The sequence below is a fragment of the Panulirus ornatus genome, chromosome 16, assembly GCF_036320965.1.
Source record: "Panulirus ornatus isolate Po-2019 chromosome 16, ASM3632096v1, whole genome shotgun sequence".
NCBI classification, from domain to species: Eukaryota; Metazoa; Arthropoda; class Malacostraca; order Decapoda; family Palinuridae; genus Panulirus; species Panulirus ornatus.
In genome coordinates, this window is record NC_092239.1 from 12,423,601 (window position 1) to 12,447,545 (window position 23,945).

The 23,945-nt window shown below is 41.3% G+C and overlaps 1 protein-coding gene across 1 annotated transcript in view; it reads left to right on the forward strand.

Annotated features, from left to right (window-relative positions):
- The window catches only part of LOC139754145 (uncharacterized), a 31,499-nt gene that overhangs the window by 182 nt on the left and 7,372 nt on the right, over positions 1-23,945 (forward strand). The window contains exons 2-4 of the mRNA XM_071671283.1: positions 790-946; positions 10,582-10,754; positions 13,507-13,696. Of these exons, the coding sequence (XP_071527384.1) occupies positions 875-946; positions 10,582-10,754; positions 13,507-13,696 (435 nt within the window). The 5' untranslated portion in view covers positions 790-874. The remainder of the gene's footprint in view (positions 1-789; positions 947-10,581; positions 10,755-13,506; positions 13,697-23,945) is intronic.

Sequence of the window (23,945 nt, forward strand, 5' to 3'; positions counted from 1 at the left end):
TCGTAATATGTAAAGATATGTCAGGTGGTGCTGGTATGAGGAAGCATGGCCGTTCAGGTTCTTTGCCCTATTAGCTTATTTTTATGTCATGAAAAAGTTAAACCTCTCTCTGGTGTTGTGTAGTGAAAGGCAAAAAGGACTTTTAAAGTGATGAATGAAAGACAGTAGCTATGGTATCTTTCTGAATAGTTATATTGTGCAAGATTAAAGTCATGATGTCTCGCTGGCGTATTATATGCTTGAAGATAAGGTAAAAGTACTTCATGGTGTCTTGGCTTTTTACATCTAGTAAGATAATGATCATATCTCAGAATGGTAATATTTAAGAAGAGAATTAAAATGGTATCTTGCTGGTCTGTTATAATTTGGAAGTTGCTGTCGTGGCATCTTGTTAAATGCTTGTATTTTCCATGATGGTGGCTATATCTTGCTAAATGTTTCTACTCTAGGTGTTCTTCTAGCTGGTTATACTGTAGGAGGTATTGGTCATGGTGTATTTTGTTTTGAGCCACAGTTTAGAAAGGCTATTTCTAAGGTTTCCTAATCCTGTGTATTTGATTGACCTGACTTAGTTTTAAGGAATTTTGACCAATACTTGAGCCATTCTCAACGATTGCTGTATTTGCTGAAATATGCTGGTCATGATAAAAGTTATTACTGTACTCCATTGAGTAAAATCTTCTAATGGAAATCAATAACTTGAAATATATGGAATTTTTGTTGTTAGAAAGATAAGATTGATGTAGGATTTTAAACATCCAAGGACTATTTGATTTTTTCTCATGCCAGGTTTGCTCCTTAACCTCAAGAAATTTCTGCCCAGATTAAGATCTTAACAGAGTAATAGGAGATTATAGCAACTGTCAAAACCAAGATGTTACGATCTCAAGATTTAAGTGATTATGAACTTCTTCGTGAGAAAAATATTCAAAAAAGGCAGCATCTGGTAAGCTCATTCATATACTTTTTATATTTATAGAATGTATGTATTGTGTGCAGATGAGAAGTGCACGTGGCTTTAGAATGGCATTAGTATTAGGTAAGAATTTTAATGTGTCAGCATATTACTTTACTGAAAAGAATCTTGGCAATTCATACCTAAGGTAAACTGTTGCATTCTAATCTTGTCCAGTTTTGGTATGAGTTTAGCATAAATATCTACTTGATGCAAAATTAGCATATAGCTACCTCATAGAAGGTTAGAGTATGCAGTCCTCAGAAAATTTGGTTTCATTGCAGTGTATTGTATTCCATGTTATACCACACTTTCATAATTCTGATCATCAACAAACCTATCAACTATTCCTGCATTATATGGCAAATCATGTTCATAGACCAAAAATAGTGGCCTCAGCTCTTACCCTGAGGGACCCCACATTTTACCTTCATCCGGCTCACAGAGCTTCACTGATATGTTTTCTCTGTTTTCACTTGGTTAGATAGCTGTCAGACTATTTAAGCTATTTTGCCCACCTCTGAAACAAGTGTGGATACAAAAGAATTTGGACAAGGCAACAGCAAAAGAGATCTATATATATGATTGTGCTCATTAGCAGTCTTCTGTGTATGAGAGTATTAGAGAATTGTGGCAATTGAAGAATGCAATCATCCAGTTTTTTTATTTTGATACAGATACTACTCATTCTCACATATGAAAATTAACACCATAAGGTAACTTGTGCCACTCGAGAGCTTTTTTATCTGCCTTTTTATATTCTCCAAAATCTGGTCTGTAGCTCGTTGCTGCCTCTTTCACTTTTATCATAAATTAACATTATGTTGGCCCTCCTGTATCCTATGCTGTTCTTTGGAGCGAGAAGGTCCTCAACAAAACTGTAGTCCTCTTCACACCTACTGACAGCCATGGAGCCCCACCAAAGGTGATTTCATACCTATGTCAAAACCACATGCAGGTGGATTCCAGCAGCAAGAGTTTCCTTATTTATTCATGTCTGTCTCTGTATATAGTTGATGAGACCATTCTCTTTGGGAACTCCCTCAAGGGGATGTCCACAGCAAAAGTCTCCTTAACCGGTGAACTACAGTGATGCATCTTATTCTTTGGTGCCTTACCCTTAACATGCCACTGGCAGAGGGCAAGTCTAGTAATGTGTTTTCAGAGGCTCCTCCTTAATATTCCTTCCCTTTTACTTACTATGGGACTCTACTATGCCTTCAGACATTCCCATTTTTGCCCTCCCAGATAGGAACCTCTTCCACACTTTCCTCAATGTGCCCCCTCCACTTCCATTTTTCTGTTTGCAGTCATGTCCTCTCTGTGGTCTCAAAAACGCCCCACTTCTTTCAAGTTTTCTCCATTCAAACTCGCATCGCATCTCTCTCTCTCTCTCTCTCTCTCTCTCTCTCTCTCCCCACTGCTAAATCTGATAACCTTGCTTTTATTAACATTTACTCCCAACTTCCTCCTTTTGCACACTCAACCAAACGTAGGCACCAACTTATGCAGTTTCTCACTTGAATCTGCCACCAGTGCTGTGTCATCAGCAAACAACAACCGACTCATTTTCCAGTCCCTTCACTGCATATAGAATGCATACTTGGCCCTGTATCTAAGAATCTTGCATTATATTATTATTATCATCTTGATCGCCGTTTCCTGCGCCAGCAAGGTAGCACTAGGAAACAGACGAAGAACGGCCCATCCACTCGTATACATACATAAACGCCCATACACGCACATGTACTTACATATACGTACACATACACAGACATGTACATAGTCATACTTGCTTACCGTCATCCATTTCTGGCACCACCCCACCCCACAGGAAACAGCATCACTAACCCCTGATTCAGCAAGGTAACGCCAGGAAAACAGACAAAAAAGGCCTCATTTGTTTACAACGAGTTTCTAGCTGGCATGTGTAATGCACCAAAATCACAGCTTCCCATGCACATCCAGGCCCCACAGACATTTCCAAGATTTACCCCAGAAGTTTCACATGCCCTGGTTCAAATCATCATTATTATATTGTCATTATTATTATTGCTATTATTATTATTATGATTTTCTAATATTAATGACAGTAAATATGCCATATATTGGGAAAAGAAATGATGACAATGCTATATTGCTGAGGCAAGAGGAGCATTTGAGCATTTAGGTTATGTGAGATAAGATTTAGAATATTGAGGTGTGTACATGCTTGCATTTGTCGTAAACTGGTGCAGTACCAGTGCATCATTGGGCAGGATCCTGTTCCTAGCAGTGAGCCTTACCAATGAAAACCTAACCTAACCTCTTTTTTTTTTCTTTTTTTCCCCCTTTTTTGTTTAACATTGTTTTCATGAACGATGTTAAATTGTACTGGTACTAAGCTGGGTTTGCTAACCTCTCATTTCACTTCTTAGTTGATGGTTGATGGAGCATCTGTACTCCGGTCCGGATGCATCTCGCCAGTGATGGGAATGTTGGAAGGTTGGTTAGTAAAAACAAATGTATAGCTAGAAAAAAAAATGCTGGGCACATACTGGACCTTCTTTGTTTTATAAGAAAAGTCTTTGTGCTGGCAAACAGACTCGTATGTTATGGTAATTTTAATGCTATAACATTAGTAGCTTCATTTACTTCTTACTGTAAACATATCTTGGTAATTTCTTTGGCTTTTACTCTGAAAATACTATGTAATAAGTATCCATGGAGATAGAGGAGATATCTCCTGTGTGTCTTAGAAGGCAACTAAGGAGGGTGGAGGTGGGTACTGAAAATCCTTTTTTTCTCCTGTATTTCTTTTCAAGAGAAGGAACGGAGGAAGGAGCCAAGCAAGGATTTTTTTTCCTCGAAGGCTCTGCCTTTTTTCCTTGGTGCTGCCTCACTGAATGCAAGGGTTAGCAATGCTGTTTCATGTAGGGCTGGGTAGCACCAAGAATAGATGAAGGCAAGCAAGTATGAATATGTACATGTATATATATAAGTCTGTGTATGTATATGTGTGTGTGTTATGTATATGAATGAATGTACCTCGCTGGAAGGGGGGATGCTGTTTCATGTGTGGCGGGGTGGTGACGAGAATGGATGAAGGCAGCAAGGATGAATATGTACATGTATATGTTTAAATGTATATGTGCGTGTATGTGCATTTATATTTATTTATTTTGCTTTGTCGCTGTCACCCGCGTTAGCGAAGTAGCGCAAGGACACAGACGAAAGAATGGCCCAACCCACCCACATACGCATGTATATACATACACGTCCACACATGCAAATATACATACCTATACATCTCAATGTACACATGTATATATACACACACAGACATATATACATATATACACGTGTGTGTGTATATATATATATATATATATATATATATGTGTGTGTATGTATGTGGGTGGTTGGGCCATTCTTTGTCTGTTTCCTTGTGCGACCTCGCTGATGCGGGGAAACACCAGTTAAGTATAATGAATAGATGAATAGATAATGTATATGAATGGATGGGCCATTCTTTGTCTGTTTCCAGGTGCTATCTCGCTGACACGGGAAACAGCGATTAAATATGATAAAAAGATAGTAATCTATATAACTCCAGGATCCCTGTTATGGGGCTTCTGTAGCTTTGAAGCTGCAACTTCAGTTAGATGTAGGGAAGGAAATGTATCTGTCATTGTAGTGCTGGCTCACTGTGTCACTGTCGCTACTTTCCTAGTACCCATGCAATATGACTTCTGAGTCATTTGTAATATTTTTGTCTTGCATGCTTGTCATAACTGTCGATAAAAGAAAAGATGAGCAGAATCAGTTAGGCTGTGCTGTTATCAAAATGATGTTCTTTCATGTGACATAAGGCCACCGATGCTTCTTTTTTTTTATATTGAATATGGTTAGTAACTGAAATGACTTGCAGAAGAGTACAATGTCCTGGAGCTGTTATAGGGGACAGGTAATCTCGTATATCTTAAGCTAAGGCCAAAATTACCTTGGAACTTGTGAACCTTTTATTCACTGCCTCCGTTTTAACTTGGAGGATATTGCACCTTTTATACATGCTCTATATGCAACAGATTTGCTTTGGTCACCTTGAAAAACATTCACATTATCAGCTGCCTTAGGAAGTTGCTCAAGCTTTTGCATTTGTGAAACAATGGTGCAACCTTGGGGCCTGAACATGCAGGAGGATGAGACGTGTGCAAGGAATAGAGTGATTTGGAAAGATGAGGTATACCGGGGTCGACATGCTATCAGTAGACTGAACCAGGGCACATGAAACGTCTGGGGTAAATCGTGGAAAGGTCTGTAGGGCCTGGGTGTGGATAGGGAGCTATGGTTTTGGTACATTACACATGACAGCTAGAGACTGTGTCAATGAATGGGGCCTTTTTGTCTGTATTCCTGGTGTTGCTTTGCTGAAGCAGGGGATAACAATGCTGTTTTCCTGTGGAGCGGGGTAATGACAGGGATGGACGAAGGCAAGCAAGTATGAATATGTACATGTGTATGGTTTTATTTTTTTTTTTTTTTTTTTTTTTTGCCGCTGTCTCCCGCGTTTGCGAGGTAGCGCAAGGAAACAGACGAAAGAAATGGCCCAACCCACCCCCATACACATGTATATACATACGTCCACACACGCAAATATACATACCTACACAGCTTTCCATGGTTTACCCCAGACGCTTCACATGCCTTGATTCAATCCACTGACAGCAGGTCAACCCCGGTATACCACATCGCTCCAATTCACTCTATTCCTTGCCCTCCTTTCACCCTCCTGCATGTTCAGGCCCCGATCACACGAAATCTTTTTCACTCCATCTTTCCACCTCCAATTTGGTCTCCCTCTTCTCGTTCCCTCCACCTCCGACACATATATTCTCTTGGTCAATCTTTCCTCACTCATTCTCTCCATGTGCCCGAACCATTTCAAAACACCCTCTTCTGCTCTCTCAACCACGCTCTTTTTATTTCCACACATCTCTCTTACCCTTACGTTACTTACTCGATCAAACCACCTCACACCACACATTGTCCTCAGACATCTCATTTCCAGCACATCCATCCTCCTGCGCACAACTCTATCCATAGCCCACGCCTCGCAACCATACAACATTGTTGGAACCACTATTCCTTCAAACATACCCATTTTTGCTTTCCGAGATAATGTTCTCGACTTCCACACATTCTTCAAGGCTCCCAGAATTTTCGCCCCCTCCCCCACCCTATGATCCACTTCCGCTTCCATGGTTCCATCCGCTGCCAGATCCACTCCCAGATAACTAAAACACTTCACTTCCTCCAGTTTCTCTCCATTCAAACTCACCTCCCAATTGACTTGACCCTCAACCCTACTGTACTTAATAACCTTGCTCTTATTCACATTTACTCTTAACTTTCTTCTTTCACACACTTTACCAAACTCAGTCACCAGCTTCTGCAGTTTCTCACATGAATCAGCCACTAGCGCTGTATCATCAGCGAACAACAACTGACTCGCTTCCCAAGCTCTCTCATCCCCAACAGACTTCATACTTGCCCCTCTTTCCAAAACTCTTGCATTCACCTCCCTAACAACCCCATCCATAAACAAATTAAACAACCATGGAGACATCACACACACCTGCCGCAACCCTACATTCACTGAGAACTAATCGCTTTCCTCTCTTCCTACATGTGCACATGCCTTACATCCTCGATAAAAACTTTTCACTGCTTCTAACAACTTGCCTCCCACACCATATATTCTTAATACCTTCCACAGAGCATCTCTATCAACTCTATCATATGCCTTCTCCAGATCCATAAATGCTACATACAAATCCATTTGCTTTTCTAAGTATTTCTCACATACATTCTTCAAAGCAAACACCTGATCCACACATCCTCTACCACTTCTGAAACCACACTGCTCTTCCCCAGTCTGATGCTCTGTACATGCCCTCACCCTCTCAATCAATATCCTCCCATATAATTTACCAGGAATACTCAACAAACTTATACCTCTGTAATTTGAGCACTCACTCTTATCCCCTTTGCCTTTGTACAATGGCACTATGCACGCATTCCGCCAATCCTCAGGCACCTCACCATGAGTCATACATACATTAAATAACCTTACCAACCAGTCAACAATACAGTCACCCCCTTTTTTAATAAATTCCACTGCAATACCATCCAAACCTGCTGCCTTGCCGGCTTTCATCTTCTGCAAAGCTTTTACTACCTCTTCTCTGTTTACCCAATCATTTTCCCTAACCATCTCACTTTGCACACCACCTCGACCAAAACACCCTATATCTGATTTGGACGATTTTTGCAGGGAAAAAATGAAATTGAGTGGGAGATGTATAAAAGAAAGAGACAGGAGGTCAAGAGAAAGGTGCAAGAGGTGAAAAAAAGGGCAAATGAGAGTTGGGGTGAGAGAGTATCATTAAATTTTAGGGAGAATAAAAAGATGTTCTGGAAGGAGGTAAATAAAGTGCGTAAGACAAGGGAGCAAATGGGAACTTCAGTGAAGGGCGCAAATGGGGAGGTGATAACAAGTAGTGGTGATGTGAGAAGGAGATGGAGTATTTTGAAGGTTTGTTGAATGTGTTTGATGATGTGTATGTATATGTTGATTTATATGTGGGTGTTATATACATATATGTGTATATGAGTGGATGGGCCTTTCTTTGTCTGTTTCTTGGCACTACCTTGCTGACTCAGGAAACAGTGATTATGTAGTGAGTGGTGGGATGAAGAAGTAAGATTATTAGTGAAAGAGAAGAGAGGCATTTGGATGATTTTTGTAAGGAAATAATGCAAACGAGTGGGAGATGTAGAAAAGAAAGAGGCAGGAGGTCAAGAGAAAGGTGCAAGAGGTGAAAAAGAGGGCAAATGAGGGTTGGGGTGAGAGAGTATCATTAAATTTTAGGGAGAATAAAAATGTTTTGGAAGGTGGTAAATAAAGTGCGTAAGACAAGGGAACAAATGCGAACTTCAGTGAAGGGGGCTAATAGGGAGGTGATAACAAGTAGTGGTGATGTGAGAAGGAGATGGAGCAAGTATTTTGAAGGTTTGTTGAATGTGTTTGATGATAGAGAGGCAGATATAGGGTGTTTTGGTCGAGGTGGTGTGCAAAGTGAGAGGATTAGGGAGAATGATTTGGTAAACAGAGAAGAGGTAGTAAAAGCTTTGCAGAAGATGAAAGCTGGCAAGGCAGCGGGTTTGGATGGTATTGCAGTGGAATTTAAAAAAAAGGGGTGACTGTATTAATATGTTGACTGGTTGGTAAGGTTATTTAATGTATGTATGACTCATGAGGTGCCTGAGGATTGGCAGAATGCTTGCATAGTGCCATTGTACAAAGGCAAAAGGGATAAAAGTGAGTGCTCAAATTACAGAGGTATAAGTTTGTTGAGTATTCCTGGGAAATTGTATGTGAGGGTATTGATTTAGAGGGTGAAGGCATGTACAGAGCATCAGATTGGGGAAGAGCGGTGTGGTTTCAGAAGTGGTAGAGGATGTGTGGATCAGGTGTTTGCTTTGAAAAATGTATGTGAGAAATACTTAGAAAAGCAAATGGATTTGTATGTAGCATTTATGGATCTGGAGAAGGCATATGATAGAGTTGGTAGAGATGCTCTGTGGAAGGTATTGAGAATATATGCTGGGGGCAAGTTGTTAAAGCAATGAAAAGTTTTTATCGAGGATGTAAGGCTTGTGTAGGAAGAGAGGAAAGTGATTGGTTCTCGGTGAATGTTGGTATGCGGCAGGGGTGTGTGATGTCTCCATGGCTGTTTAATTTGTTTATGGATGGGATTGTTAGGGAGCTGAATGCAAGAGTTTTGGAAAGAGGGACAACTGTGCAGTCTGTTGTGGATGAGAGAGCTTGGGAAGCGAGTCAGTTGTTGTTCGCTGATGATACAGCGCTGGTGGCTGATTCGTGTGAGAAACTGCAGAAGCTGGTGACTGAGTTTGGTAAAGTGTATGAAAGAAGAAAGCTGAGAGTAAATGTGAATAAGAGCAAGGTTATTAGGTACAGTAGGGTTGAGGAACAAGTCAGTTGGGAGGTAAGTTTGAATGGAGAAAAACTGGATGAAGTGAAGTGTTTTAGACATCTGGGAGTGGATTTGGCAGCGGATGGAACCATGGAAGTGGAAGTGAATCATAGGGTGGGGGAGGGGGTGAAAGTTCTGGGAGCGTTGAAGAATGTGTGGAAGTCAAGAACATTATCTCAGAAAGCAAAAGTGGGTATGTTTGAAGGAATAGTGGTTCCAACAATGTTATATGGTTGCAAGACATGGGCTATAGATAGAGTTGTGTGGAGGAGGGTGGATTTGCTGGAAATGAGATGTTTGAGGACAGTATGTGGTGTGAGGTGGTTTGATGGAGTAAGTAGTGATAGGGTAAGAGAGATGTGTGGTAATAAAAAGTGTGGTTGAGAGCAGAAGAGGGTGTTTTGAAATGGTTTGGTCACATGGAGAGAATGAGTGAGGAAAGATTGACCAGGAGGATGTATGCGTCAGAGGTGGAGGGAACGAGGAGAAGTGGGAGACCAAATTGGAGGTGGAAAGATGGAGTGAAAAAGATTTTGTGATTGGAGCCTGAACATGCAGGAGGGTGAAAGGCGTGCAAGGAATAGAGTGAATTGGAATGGTGTGGTATAACGGGGTTGACGTGCTGTCAATAGATTGAACCAGGGCGTGTGAAGCGTCTGGGGTGAACCATGGAAAGTTCTGTGGGGCCTGGATGTGGAAAGGGAGCTGTGGTTTCAGTTCATTATACATAACAGCTAGAGACTGAGTGTGAACGAATATGGCCTTTGTTGTCTTTTCCTAGCGCAACCTCGTGCACACGCAAGGGGGGAGGGGGTTTTTATTTCATGTGTGGCGGGGTGGCGATGGGAATGAATGAAGGCAGACAGTATGAATTATGTATGTGTCTGTGTGTGTATATATATATGTATAGGTATGTATATTGTATGTATATGATATCCCTGGGGATAGGGGAGAAAGAATACTTCTCACGTATTCCCTGCGTGTCGTAGAAGGCGACTAAAAGGGAAGGGAGCGGGGGGAGGGGCTGGAAATCCTCCCCTCTCATTTTTAATTTTCCAAAGAAGGAACAGTAAAGGGGGCCAAGTGAGGATATTCCCTCAAAGGCTTAGTCCTCTGTTCTTAACGCTACCTCGCTAAGGCAGGAAGTGGTGAATAGTATGAAAAAAAAATGTGTATTTGCGTGTGTGGACATGTATGTGTATACATGTGTATTGGGTGGGTTGGGCCATTCTTTCGTCTGTTTCCTTGTGCTACCTCACTAACGCGGGAGATGGTGACAAAGCAAAATAATGAATATAAATAAATCTTTTCTTTCTTTCTTTTAAACTACTCGCCATTTCCCGCGTTAGTGAGGTAGCCTTAAGAACAGAGGACTGGGCCTTTTTTGGAATATCCTCACCAGGCCCCACTCTGTTCCTTCTTTTGGAAAATTAAAAAAAACGAGAGGGGAGGATTTCCAGCCCCCTGCTCCCTCCCCTTTTAGTCGCCTTCTACGACACGCAGGGAATATGTGGGAAGTATTCTTAATCCCCTATCCCCAGGGATAATAAATAGCTAAAAGATGTTATTCTTTTTATTATTTTTCAGATTACTGGTCTAATGAAAGATTTCCAAGACTTCAAGTCCTCAGTAGCACCTGTAAAGTCAACTGCACATATCCCTAAATCTAAAAAGGCAGAAAATACTGATGACTGGTCTCCAAAACGCAAATACAGGAAGAAAAGCATATTTCAGCCATACTACTCGCCACCTCAGACGAGGTTCAGTAAATGTTTATTTGCATTTTATTCATAAGAATGAGGAGTAGATAGGTTGGCTTCCTAAGTACATCTAGGCACTATGATGGAAGGAGTGTTCTTTGTTCTTTTATTGGTTCTCTGTTTGGTGTATTTTAAATTAACGTTACTAGATGTAATACATGTTTTGAAACTTTCAAAAATGTATTCCATTTCATGATCTTTCTATTACGTTTTTTGTTCATCATTTCTAGTTTTTTGTATTTGTTGTATTCCTTTATGCAGATATTTCCTTATTTAGCTTTCGCTCTCCAGTTTTCTATGTTTCTGTGTATGAGTAGGTATTGCTTTGTTCATTTTATGTTACAAGTACTGCCTGCCTGGGTATGAGGAAGGTTCTAATGGCTTCATAGAGCTAGCACTTGTGTGGTTATCAAGTTGCATTCCTCTGACCCAGGTAGCTGTTTTTTCTTTTTGCCTGACCTACACGTGGACTGCTAGCATTCTCTTCGCAAACATACAATCTCCCTTGTCACACTTGGCAACACTTTACTCGCACAACTTGTTCTTCCTAACTGGCAATATTGTAGTAGCAGTAGATAGAAATTGTACGTAGGAACATTAGACAGGAGCATTAGGTAGAACTAGTTGGTTGGAACATTAGCCAGGAGCATTAATGAAAACAGTGCACTAGAGTTGCCCTCTGCTAGTGATCTAAGGGCAAGGCACTAAAGGCTAAGAATCAGCACTAGAGTTCACCAGGTATGGGGACTCTTTTGCTGTGGTCAACCCCTCGAATGAGGTCCCAAAGGGATGAGGTATCATAGATGGATACTGATAGAGAAATGAAACAAGTTTTATCCATGTCCTGTTGATATTCTCAACATTTAACAGCTTTTGAAGGCTACATGCAAGGCGCTATTATTTACTTAAGGCTGGTGGACCCAGACATGAACAGCTCAACTACTTTGATTGAGAAGCCAGTAGATTTATGTACCATGGTACATAAGATACTACTGTAGTGCTTAAGTAGTCATGATTTAAAGCTATGATTGGAACGAATGGTGTAATTTGTCAGCTCAGGTTGGTGGTATTTAGCCCATTACTGTGATGATCAGACATCAGAGATATAGATAAATATGGATACGGGAAAATGGAACAAGTTTTATCCACATTCGGTTAGTATTCTCAACATTTGGTAGCATTTGAAGGGTACATGCAAGGCACTCTTATCTATTTAAATCTAGTTGACATGAAAAGCTCTGCTACTGTAATTCTGTTCCTATTGATTTCCTTTTTTGGGCCTGAAAAATAACTGAAACTGTGGTTAGTGTTATTTAACGCATGCACACATACACACACAAACACACAGTCTAATCATAAAACAGCACAGGCCTGCATGGGATCAAATCCTTAGTGGGGCATTCGGCCTACACACAACTCGGGTGTTCGTCCTCCCTTTAGGGTTGGTCAGCAGATTGATTCCTGTCTTAGGGTGGAGTGTGTGTGTGCATATACACAAATAGTAGGAAAGACATTGTACATATATGTGTAAGATGAATGAAAGAGATGATGTTAGTGTAAATTCTTTTCCCTTCACACGCAAATAGTAATTGCACACACACACACACGCATATCTGTCTGCCAGTTTACTGCTTTTACATAAAATTATCTGTGTAGACATGCTGATTACCATCTTATGAAGGAATTTCTCTACATTTTGATATGAGATGTCCTGATCTTGAGTGCAAGCAGGCTTGGTCTTGAAATCATATATGCAGGAGAGTATGTTTTCCATCACTTTCAGAGGGTAGTTGCATCATACTCGGCAGTTTTGGATCAAGAATTCACTCGTGTTTTTCATTGTGGGATTTAGAGTATGGCATCTTAATTTGAAAATTATGTTCTACCTGGGAGTTTCTCTGTACCTAGTATAAGTGCAGTTCATTCTGATTATTACACAAGTGCATTATTTAATATCCATATGATATTTAAGCATCCTTTTATGCATTTTTTGATAAGTGGATGTTCCCTGACAAACACTGGTTAATTATGTAATTAAAGGCACAAGTTCTCACAGTTGATTGCAAGATTCAGGGAATAAGTTTGGAATTATATGACTTCTTTTTTGTACTTGACTTGAGGACTGTAGATGCAGTTGTCAGACAACTCTTCTTTGTTGTTTCTTTTTTTTTTTTGTGTTTGTGTATAAAAGACGCACAGTTGAGAAGCCAATAGAATTGTAATGTACAGTGGTGTAAAAGATACCACCTCAGTGGTTAAGTAGTAGTAACTTTAAGCTGTGTTTGGCAGGACTGGTGTAATTTGTCATCTCAGCACTGATTGGTGGGATTTGCTCCATTATTGGTGATAAACCATTGTGCTGAGCGTTCTGATTTCCAGTTTGATGGGTTGTATGATGCATTTTGTGAGTATATGTTTATAAAAGAAGGTTCCACTATTTTCATATAGCAGGCATAGTTAAAAGTTGCTGGATATTTAAAATCTGATTCCCTTTCAGAATTTAGAGATGATTTACAGACGTGTACTAAGCAAATTGCAACAAGGAAATTAGTGAGAGAGGTATTCAGATTGAGAGAATAGATTAGGAAATCCAGTGGCATCTATACCCAGACTAGGGAATTGGATTGTGTTTGTTCTGGAGAAGATTGTATTTAAGAGGGCTAGGAATGATCAGCACCATAACTGATTAGTTTGCTTTTTGGACACTTCCCATTTTTATTTATGAATTATCAAGGAATTACTTTTTATACAGATCTCGGAAGGATAATGTTTGCTCAACTAGTATAAGTTCATCATCAGATAGGCAACAGCTGGATGATGAGGATCAGGAAGAGGCTCGACCATTCTGTATTAGGTTTCGCTTCAGGAAAGTGCAAGAAATCCTTAGCAGTCTCTCAGATGCTGAGGACTCTGATAATGATGATATAAAGTGCTTTGTCGAAGTGAGTCTTGGGAATTACATTGAGGTTCCCAATTTCCTTTGTTTATTAGTACAAATAAAGCTAATAAATTTTATGTTAGTATGTAGAGGATACCTAAAAATCCTAACTTAAGTCTTTTAAACCCACATTGTGATCATTATATTTGAAAGCTTTGGTGTGTGAAATGTATCTTATAACGTATTGATCAAAGTTAAAATTCGGTAGATAATTTACAACTGAAGCACAAAGTGAGGAATAAATGAATTTTAACTTACAATTTAACTTCTAAAAAAAAAAATGTTTGAACTTATCAGAAGTAGAGATCAGATACTGTTTGAATGACTATGTTGATAACTTAGTGAAACTTGGTATAAGATGGATGCAAAAGTGAGTTGAATAAGAGATGATGATGATAATGTGGACAAGAGAACCATAAATACCTAACGTTTACAATTGATCATTCCTTTAAAGAAAAATTTTCATAGGGCACTTGCCTTTGCACATATATATATATATGTGTGTGTGTGTGTGTGTGTGCGCAGGAGGATGGATGTGCTGGAAATGAGATGTTTGAGGACAGTGGTGTGAGGTGGTTTGATCGAGTAAGTAACGTAAGAGTAAGAGAGATGTGTGGAAGTAAAAAGAGCGTGGTTGAGAGAGCAGAAGAGGGTGTTTTAAAATGGTTTGGGCACATGGAGAGAATGAGTGAGGAAAGATTGACCAAGAGGATATATGTGTCGGAGGTGGAGGGAACGAGGAGAAGTGGGAGACCAAATTGGAGGTGGAAAGATGGAGTGAAAAAGATTTTGTGTGATCGGGGCCTGAACATGCAGGAGGGTGAAAGGAGGGCAAGGAATAGAGTGAATTGGATCGATGTGGTATACCGGGGTTGACGTGCTGTCAGTGGATTGAATCAGGGCATGTGAAGCGTCTGGGGTAAACCATGGAAAGCTGTGTAGGTATGTATATTTGTGTGTGTGGACGTATGTATATACATGTGTATGGGGGTGGGTTGGGCTATTTCTTTCGTTTGTTTCCTTGCGCTACCTCGCAAACGCGGGAGACAGCGACAAAGCAAAAAAAATATATATATATATATATATATATATATATATATATATATATTATCCCTGGGGATAGGGGAGAAAGAATACTTCCCACGTATTCCCTGCATGTCGTAGAAGGTGACTAAAAGGGAAGGGAGCGGGGGGCTGGAAATCCTCCCCTCTCGTTTTTTTTTTCTTTTTTTTTCCAAAGGAAGGAACAGAAAAGGGGGCCGGGTGAGGATGTTTCCTCAGAGGCCCAGTCCTCTGTTCTTAACGCTACCTCGCTATCGCGGGAAACGGCAAATAGTATGAAAAAAAATATATATATATATATATATATATATATATATATATATATATATATTTCTCCATTCAAACTCACCTCCCAATTGACTTGACCCTCAACCCTACTGTACCTAATAACCTTGCTCTTATTCACATTTACTCTTAACTTTCTTCTTCCACACACTTTACCAAACTCAGTCACCAGCTTCTGCAGTTTCTCACATGAATCAGCCACCAGCGCTGTATCATCAGCGAACAACAACTGACTCACTTCCCAAGCTCTCTCATCCCCAACAGACTTCATACTTGCCCCTCTTTCCAGGACTCTTGCATTTACCTCCCTAACAACCCCATCCATAAACAAATTAAACAACCATGGAGACATCACACACCCCTGCCGCAAACCTACATTCACTGAGAACCAATCACTTTCCTCTCTTCCTACACGTACACATGCCTTACATCCTCGATAAAAACTTTTCACTGCTTCTAACAACTTGCCACCCACACCATATATTCTTAATACCTTCCACAGAGCTGGAGGAAGTGAAGTGTTTTAGATATCTGGGAGTGGATCTGTCAGCGGATGGAACCATGGAAGCGGAAGTGGATCATAGGGTGGGGGAGGGGGCGAAAATTTTGGGAGCCTTGAAAAATGTGTGGAAGTCGAGAACATTATCTCGGAAAGCAAAAATGGGTATGTTTGAAGGAATAGTGGTTCCAACAATGTTGTATGGTTGCGAGGCGTGGGCTATGGATAGAGTTGTGCGCAGGAGGATGGATGTGCTGGAAATGAGATGTTTGAGGTCAATGTGTGGTGTGAGGTGGTTTGATCGAGTAAGTAACGTAAGGGTAAGAGAGATGTGTGGAAATAAAAAGAGCGTGGTTGAGAGAGCAGAAGAGGGTGTTTTGAAATGGTTTGGGCACATGGAGAGAATGAGTGAGGAAAGATTGACCAAGAGGATATATGTGTCGGAGGTGGAGGGAACGAGGAGAAGAGGGAGACCAAATTGGAGGTGGAAAGATGGAGTGAAAAAGATTTTGTGTGATCGGGGCCTGAACATGCAGGAGGGTGAAAGGAGGGCAAGGAATAGTGAATTGGAGCGATGTGGTATACAGGGGTTGACGTGCTGTCAGTGGATTGAATCAAGGCATGTGAAGCGTCTGGGGTAAACCATGGAAAGCTGTGTAGGTATGTATATTTGCGTGTGTGGACGTGTGTATGTACATGTGTATGGGGGGGGGTTGGGCCATGTCTTTCGTCTGTTTCCTTGCACTACCTCGCAAATACGGGAGACAGCGACAAAGTATAAAAAAAAAAAAAAAATATATATATATACGTATGATAAATAATTTTTTATTTTTTATTTTGCTTTGTTGCTGTCTCCCGCGTTAGTGAGGTAGCACAAGGAAACGGACGAAAGAATGGCCCAACCCACCCACATACACATGTATATACATACATGTTCACACACGCACATATACATACCTATACATCTCAACCTACATATACACACAGACATATACATATATACACATGTACATAATTCATACTGTCTGCCCTGAATCATTCCCATTGCCACCCTACCACACATGAAATAACAACCCCCTCCCCCCGCATGTGCGCAAGGTAGCGCTAGGAAAAGACAACAAAGGCCACATTCATTCACACTCGGTCTCTAGCTGTCATGTATAATGCACCGAAACCACTGCTCCCTTTCCACATCCAGGCCCCACAGAACTTTCCATGGTGTACCCCAGACGCTTCACATGCCCTGGTTCAATCCATTGAACTGTAATTCTACCCCGGTATACCACATTGTTCCAGTTCACTCTATTCCTTGCACGCCTTTCACCCTCCTGCATGTTATATATATGAATCCCTGGGGATAGGGGAGAAAGAATACTTCCCATGCATTCCCCGTGTGTAGTAGAAGGCAACCAAAGGGGACGGGAGCAGGGGTCTAGAAACCCTCCCCTCCTTTTATTTTAACTTTCTAAAAGGGGAAACAGAAGGAGTCATGCGGGGAGTGTTCATTCTCCTCGAAGGCTCAGATTGGGGTGTCCATATGTGTGTGGATGTAACCAAGATGAGAAAAAAGGCAAGATAGGTAATGTATTTGAAAGGAACCTGGATCTTTTGGCTCCAAGTGAAACAAAGCACAAAGGTAAAGGGGAAGAGTGGTTTGGGAATGTTTTGGGAGTAAAGTCGGGTTAGCAGCTTTGATGCACGAGACCAGGTTATAGTGATGGGTGATTTGAATGGAAAGGTGAATAACGTGGCAGTTGAGGGTATAATTGGTATACATGGGGTGTTCAGTTTTGTAAATGGAAATGGTGAAGAGCTTGTTTGTGCTGAAAAAGGACTGGTGATTGGGAATAACTGGTTTAAAAAGAGATATACATAAGTATACGTATGTAAGTATGAGAGATGGCTAGAGAGCGTTATTGGATTGTTTTAATTGATAGGCGCGTGAAAGAGAGACTTGGATGTTAATGTGCAAGAGGGGCAACTGGAGGGATGTCTGATCATTATGTTGTGGAGGCGAAGGTGAAGATATGTAGAGGTTTTCAGAAAAGAAGAGAATGTTGGGATGAAAAAACTGATGAGAGTAAGTGAGCTTGGGAAGGAGACTTGTGTAAGGAAGTACAATGAGAGTTTGAGCGCAGAATGAAAAAAGGTGAGAGCAAATGACATAAGGGGATTGGGAAGGAATGGGATGTATTTAGGGAAGCAGTGATGGCTTGCGCAAAAGATGCTTGTTGCATGAGAAAGATGGGAAGATTAGAAAGGGTAGTGAGTGGTGGGATGATGAAGTAAGGTTGTTAGTGAAAGAGAAGAGAAAGGCAATTGGACGATTTTTGCAGAGAAATGGTGCAAATGACTTGGAGATGTATAAAAGAAAGAGGTCAAGGGAAAGGTGCAAGAGGTGAAAAAGAGGGCAAATGAGAGTTGGGGTGAGAGAGTATCATTAAATTTAAGGGAGAGTAAAAAGATGTTTTAGAAGTTAAATAAAGTGCGTAAGACAAGAGAACAAATGGGAACATTGGTGAAGGGGACAAATGGGGAGGTAATAACAGGTAGTGGTGAAGTGAGAGGGAGATGGAGTGAGTATTTTGAAGGTATGTTGAATGTATTAGACGATAGAGTGGCAGACATAGGGTGTTTTGGTCGAGGTGGTGTGCGAAGTGAGAGGGTTAGGAAGAATGACTTGGTAAACAGAGAAGAGGTAGTGAAAACTTTGCAGAAGATGAAAGCCGGCAAGGCGGCGGGTTTGGATGGTATTGCTGTGGAATTTATTAAAAAGGGGGTGACTGTTGTTGACTGGTTGGTGAGAATATTCAGTGTATGTATGGTTCATAGTGAAGTGCCTGAGGATTGGCGGAATGCTTGCATCATGCCATTGTGCAAAGACAAAGGGGATAAAGGTGAGTGCTCAAATTACAGAGTTACAAGTTTGTTGAGTATTCCTGGGAAATTATATGGGAGGGTATTGATTGAGAGGGTGAAGGCTTGTACAGAGCATCAGACTGGGGAGGAGCAGTGTGGTTTCAGAAGTGTTAGAGGATATGTGGATCAGGTGTTTCCTTTGAAGAATGTATTATGTGAGAAATACTAAGAAAATTAGGTGGATTTGTATGTTGCATTTATGGATCTGTAGAAGGCATAGAGTTGATAGAGATGCTCTGGGGAAGGCATTGCGTATATGGTGTGTGAGATAAGATGCTAGAAGCAGCAAAAAGTTTTTATCGGGGATGTAAGGCATGTGTATGAATAGGAAGAGAGGACAGTGATTGGTTCCCAGTGAATGTCGGTTTGCGGCAAGGATGCGTGATGTCTCCATGATTAATTTGTTTATGGATGGGGTTGTTAGGGAGGTGAATGCAAGAGTTTGGGAGAGGGGGGGCAAGTATGTAGTCTGTTGTAGGTAAGTGGGCTTGGGAAATGAGTCAGTTGTTGTTTGCTGATGATACAGCACTGGTGGCTGATTAGGGTGAGAAACTGCAGAAGCTGGTGACTAAGTTTGGTAAAGTGTGTGAAAGAAGAAAGCAGAGTGTAAATGTGAATAAGAGCAAGGTTATTGGGTTCAGTAGGGTTGAGGGACAAGTCAATTGGTAGATAAGTTTGAATGGAGAAAAACTGGAGGAAGTGAAGTGTTTTAGATATGTGGGAGTGGATTTGGCAGCGGATAGAACCATGGAAGCGGAAGTGAGTCACAGGGTGGGGTAGGTGGCGAAGGTTCTGGGAGCATTAAAGAATATGTGGAAGGCGAGAACGTTATCTTGGAGAGCAAAAATGGGTATGTTTGAAGGAATAGTGGTTCCAACAATGTTATATGCTTGTTAGGCATGGGCTACAGATAGGGTTGCATGGAGGAGGGTGGATGTGTTGGAAATGAGATGTTTAAGGACAATATGTGGTGTGAGGTGGTTTGATCGAGTAAATAATGAAAGGGTGAGAGAGCAGAAGAGGGTGTATTGAAATGGTTTGGTCACATGGATAGAATGAGTAAGGAAAGATTGACAAAGAGGATATGTGTCAGAGGTGGAGGGAACAAGAAGTGGGAGACCAAATTGGAGGTGGAAGGATGGGGTGAAAAAGGTTTTGAGTGATCAGGGCCTAAACATCAAGGAACAGGAGGGTGAAATGCGTGCAAAGAATAGTGAATTGGAATGATGTGCTATACCGGGGTCGACATGCTGTCAGTGGATTAAACCAGGGCATGTGAAGCGTCCGGCGTAAACCATGGAAAGTTTTGTGGAGCCTGGATGTGGAAAGGGAGCTATGATTTCTGTGCATTACACATGACAGCTAGAGACTGGGTATGAATGAATATGACCTTTTGTCCTTTCTTAGCGCTACCTCACGGGTGGGGGGGGGAAGGGGGTTGTATTCCATGTGTGGCGAGGTGGTGATGGGAATAAATAAAGGCAAATAGTATGAATTATGTACATGTGTATATATGTATATGTCTGTGTATATATACATGTACATTGAGATGTATAGGTATGTATATTTTGCGTGTGTGGACGTGTATGTATATACATGTGTATGTGGGTGGGTTGGGCCATTCTTTCGTCTGTTTCCTTGCGCTACCTCGCTAACGCGGGAGACAGCAACAAAGCAAAATAAATAAATAAATATAAATCTTTCTTTCATACTATTTGCCATTTCCTGCATTAGTGAGGTAGCGTTAAGAACAGAGGACTGGGCCTTTCAGGAAATTTCCTCACCTGGCCCCCTTCTCTGTTTCATCTTTTGTAAAATAAAAAAAAAAAAAAAACGAGTGGAGGATTTCCAGCCCCCCCTCTCCCTTCCCTTTTAGTTGCCTTCTACGTCATGCAGGGAATACGTGGGAAGTATTATTTCTCCCCTATCCCCAGGGAGGATATATATATGTGTGTGTGTGTGTGTGTATGAGTGGATGGGCCATTCTTCATCTGTTTCCTGGCAATACCTCGCTGATGCAGGAAACAGCTATCAACTATGATGAATATGAATATTTCTACTTTCACACACTTTTGCAAACTTGGTTCCCAACTTCTGCAGTTTCTCACTTGAATCAGTCACGAGTGCTGTATCATTGACAAACAACAATTCACTAGCTGCATAGGCCTTCTCATTCCCAAAAGACTGCATTTACCTCCCTAACTACCCCATCAATAAACAAATTTGATAACCATGCTGACATCGCATACCCCTGCTGCAGACTGACCTTCACTGAGAACCAGTCATTTTCCTTTTGTCCTCAAACACATGCCTTATACCCTTGATAAAAATTTCTCGCTGCTTCTAGCAACTTGCCTCTCGCACCATATATTCTTAAGACCTTCCACAAAGCATATTTATCAACCCTGTCATATGCCTTCTTCAGATCCATAAATGCTACATACAAATCCATCTCTTTTTGTAAGTATTATATCGTGCATTCTTCAAAGTTAACACCTGATCGACACTTCCTCTGCCACTTCTGAAACCACACTGCTCCTCCCCAATCTGATGCTCTGTACTTGCCTTCATCCTCTCAATCAATACCCTGCCATACAATTTTCCTGGTATATTCAACAAATTTATGCCTCTGTAGTTTTAACACTTGCCTTTATCCCCTTTACCCTTATACAATGGCACTATACATGCATTCCTCCAGTCCTCAGGCACTTCACCATGATCCATACATACATTGAATATCCTTACCAACCAATCAGGAGGTGATGGTGCTGTTTCCTGTGGCTTGGAGTGGCACTGGGAATGGATGGGGCGGAGTGAGTATGGATGAGTGCATATGTATGTGTCTGTACATTTACCTATATATGTTATGTATAAGCATGTATGAGTGTGTATGTATATGTGTGTGTGTATATGAGTGGATGGGTCTTTCTTCGTCTGTTTCTTGGCGTTACTGTGCTGACACGGGAAGTGGCTGTTGAGTAATCATAATATGGATTGGTTTCGATGCATTACACATGACAGCTAGACTGTGAATGAATGTGGCCTTTTTTATCTGTTTTCCTGGCGGTACTTTGCTGAACCAGGGGGTAGCAGTGCTGTTTCCCTTGGGGCGGGGTTTTGCCAGAAATGGATGAAGGCAAGCAAGTATGAGTGTGTACATGTCTTTGTATGTATATGTATGTATATTTGTAAATGTTATGTATGTGTGCATGTGTGGGCATTTATGTATATATATATTTTTTTTTTTTTTTTTTTTTTTTTTTGCCGCTGTCTCCCGCGTTTGCGAGGTAGCGCAAGGAAACAGACGAAAGAAATGGCCCAACCCACCCCCATACACATGTATATACATACACATCCACACACACAAATATACATACCTACACAGCTTTCCATGGTTTACCCCAGATGCTTCACATGCCCTGATTCAATCCACTGACAGCACGTCAACCCCGGTATACCACATCGATCCAATTCACTCTATTCCTTGCCCTCCTTTCACCCTCCTGCATGTTCAGGCCCCGATCACACAAAATCTTTTTCACTCCATCTTTCCACCTCCAATTTGGTCTCCCACATCTCCTCGTTCCCTCCACCTCCGACACATATATCCTCTTGGTCAATCTTTCCTCACTCATTCTCTCCATGTGCCCAAACCATTTCAAAACACCCTCGTCTGCTCTCACAACCATGCTCTTTTTATTTCCACACATCTCTCTTACCCTTACGTTACTTACTCGATCAAACCACCTCGCACCACACATTGTCCTCAAACATCTCATTTCCAGCACATCCACCCTCCTGCGCACAACTCTATCCATAGCCCACGCCTCGCAACCATACAAAATTGTTGGAACACTATTCCTTCAAACATTCCCATTTTTGCTTTCCGAGATAATGTTCTCGACTTCCACACATTCTTCAAGGCTCCCAGGATTTTCGCCCCCACCCTATGATCCACTTCCGCTTCCATGGTTCCATCCGCTGCCAGATCCACTCCCAGATATCTAAAACACTTTACTTCCTCCAGTTTTTCTCCATTCAAACTCACCTCCCAATTGACATTACCCTCAACCCTACTGTACCTAATAACCTTGCCCTTATTCACATTTACTCTTAACTTTCTTCTTTCACACACTTTACCAAACTCGGTCACCAGCTTCTGCAGTTTCTCACATGAATCGGCCACCAGCGCTGTATCATCAACGAACAACAACTGACTCGCTTCCCAAGCTCTCTCATCCACAACAGACTTCATACTTGCCCCTCTTTCCAAAACTCTTGCATTCACCTCCCTAACAACCCCATCCATAAACAAATTAAACAACCATGGAGACATCGCACACCCCTGCTGCAAACCTACATTCGCTGAGAACCAATCACTTTCCTCTCTTCCTACACGTACACGTGCCTTACAACCTCGATAAAAACTTTTCACTGCTTGTAACAACTTGCCTCCCACACCATATATTCTTAATACCTTCCACAGAGCATCTCTATCAACTCTATCACATGCCTTCTCCAGATTCATAAATGCTACATACAAATCCATTTGCTTTTCTAAGTATTTCTCACATACATTCTTCAAAGCAAACACCTGATCCACACATCCTCTACCACTTCTGAAACCACACTGCTCTTCCCCAATCTGATGCTTTGTACATGCCTTCACCCTCTCAATCAATACCCTCCCATATAATTTACCAGGAATACTCAACAAACTTATACCTCTGAAATTTGAGCACTCACTCTTATCCCCTTTGCCTTTGTACAATGGCACTATGCACGCATTCCGCCAATCCTCAGGCACCTCACCATGAGTCATACATACATTAGATAACCTTACCAACTAGTCAATAATACAGTCACCCCCTTTTTTAATAAATTCCACTGCAATACCATCCAAACCTGCTGCCTTGCCGGCTTTCATCTTCCGCAAAGCTTTTACTACCTCTTCTCTGTTTACCAAATCATTTTCCCTAACCCTCTCACTTTGCACACCACCTCGACCAAAACACCCTATATCTGCCACTCTGTCATCAAACACATTCAACAAACCTTCAAAATACTCACTCCATCTCTTTCTCACATCACCACTACTTGTTATCACCTCCCCATTTGTGCCCTTCACTGAAGTTCCCATTTGCTCCCTTGTCTTACGCACTTTATTTACCTCCTTCCAGAACATCTTTTTATTCTCCCTAAAATTTAATGATACTCTCTCACCCCAACTCTCATTTGCCCTCTTTTTCACCTCTTGCACCTTTCTCTTGACCTCCTGTCTCTTTCTTTTATACATCTCCCACTCAATTGCATTTTTTCCCTGCAAAAATCGTCCAAATGCCTCTCTCTTCTCTTTCACTAATAATCTTGCTTCTTCCTCCCACCACTCACTACCCTCTCTAATCAACCCACCTCCCACTCTTCTCATGCCACAAGCATCTTTTGCGCAATCCATCACTGATTCCCTAAATACATCCCATTCCTCCCC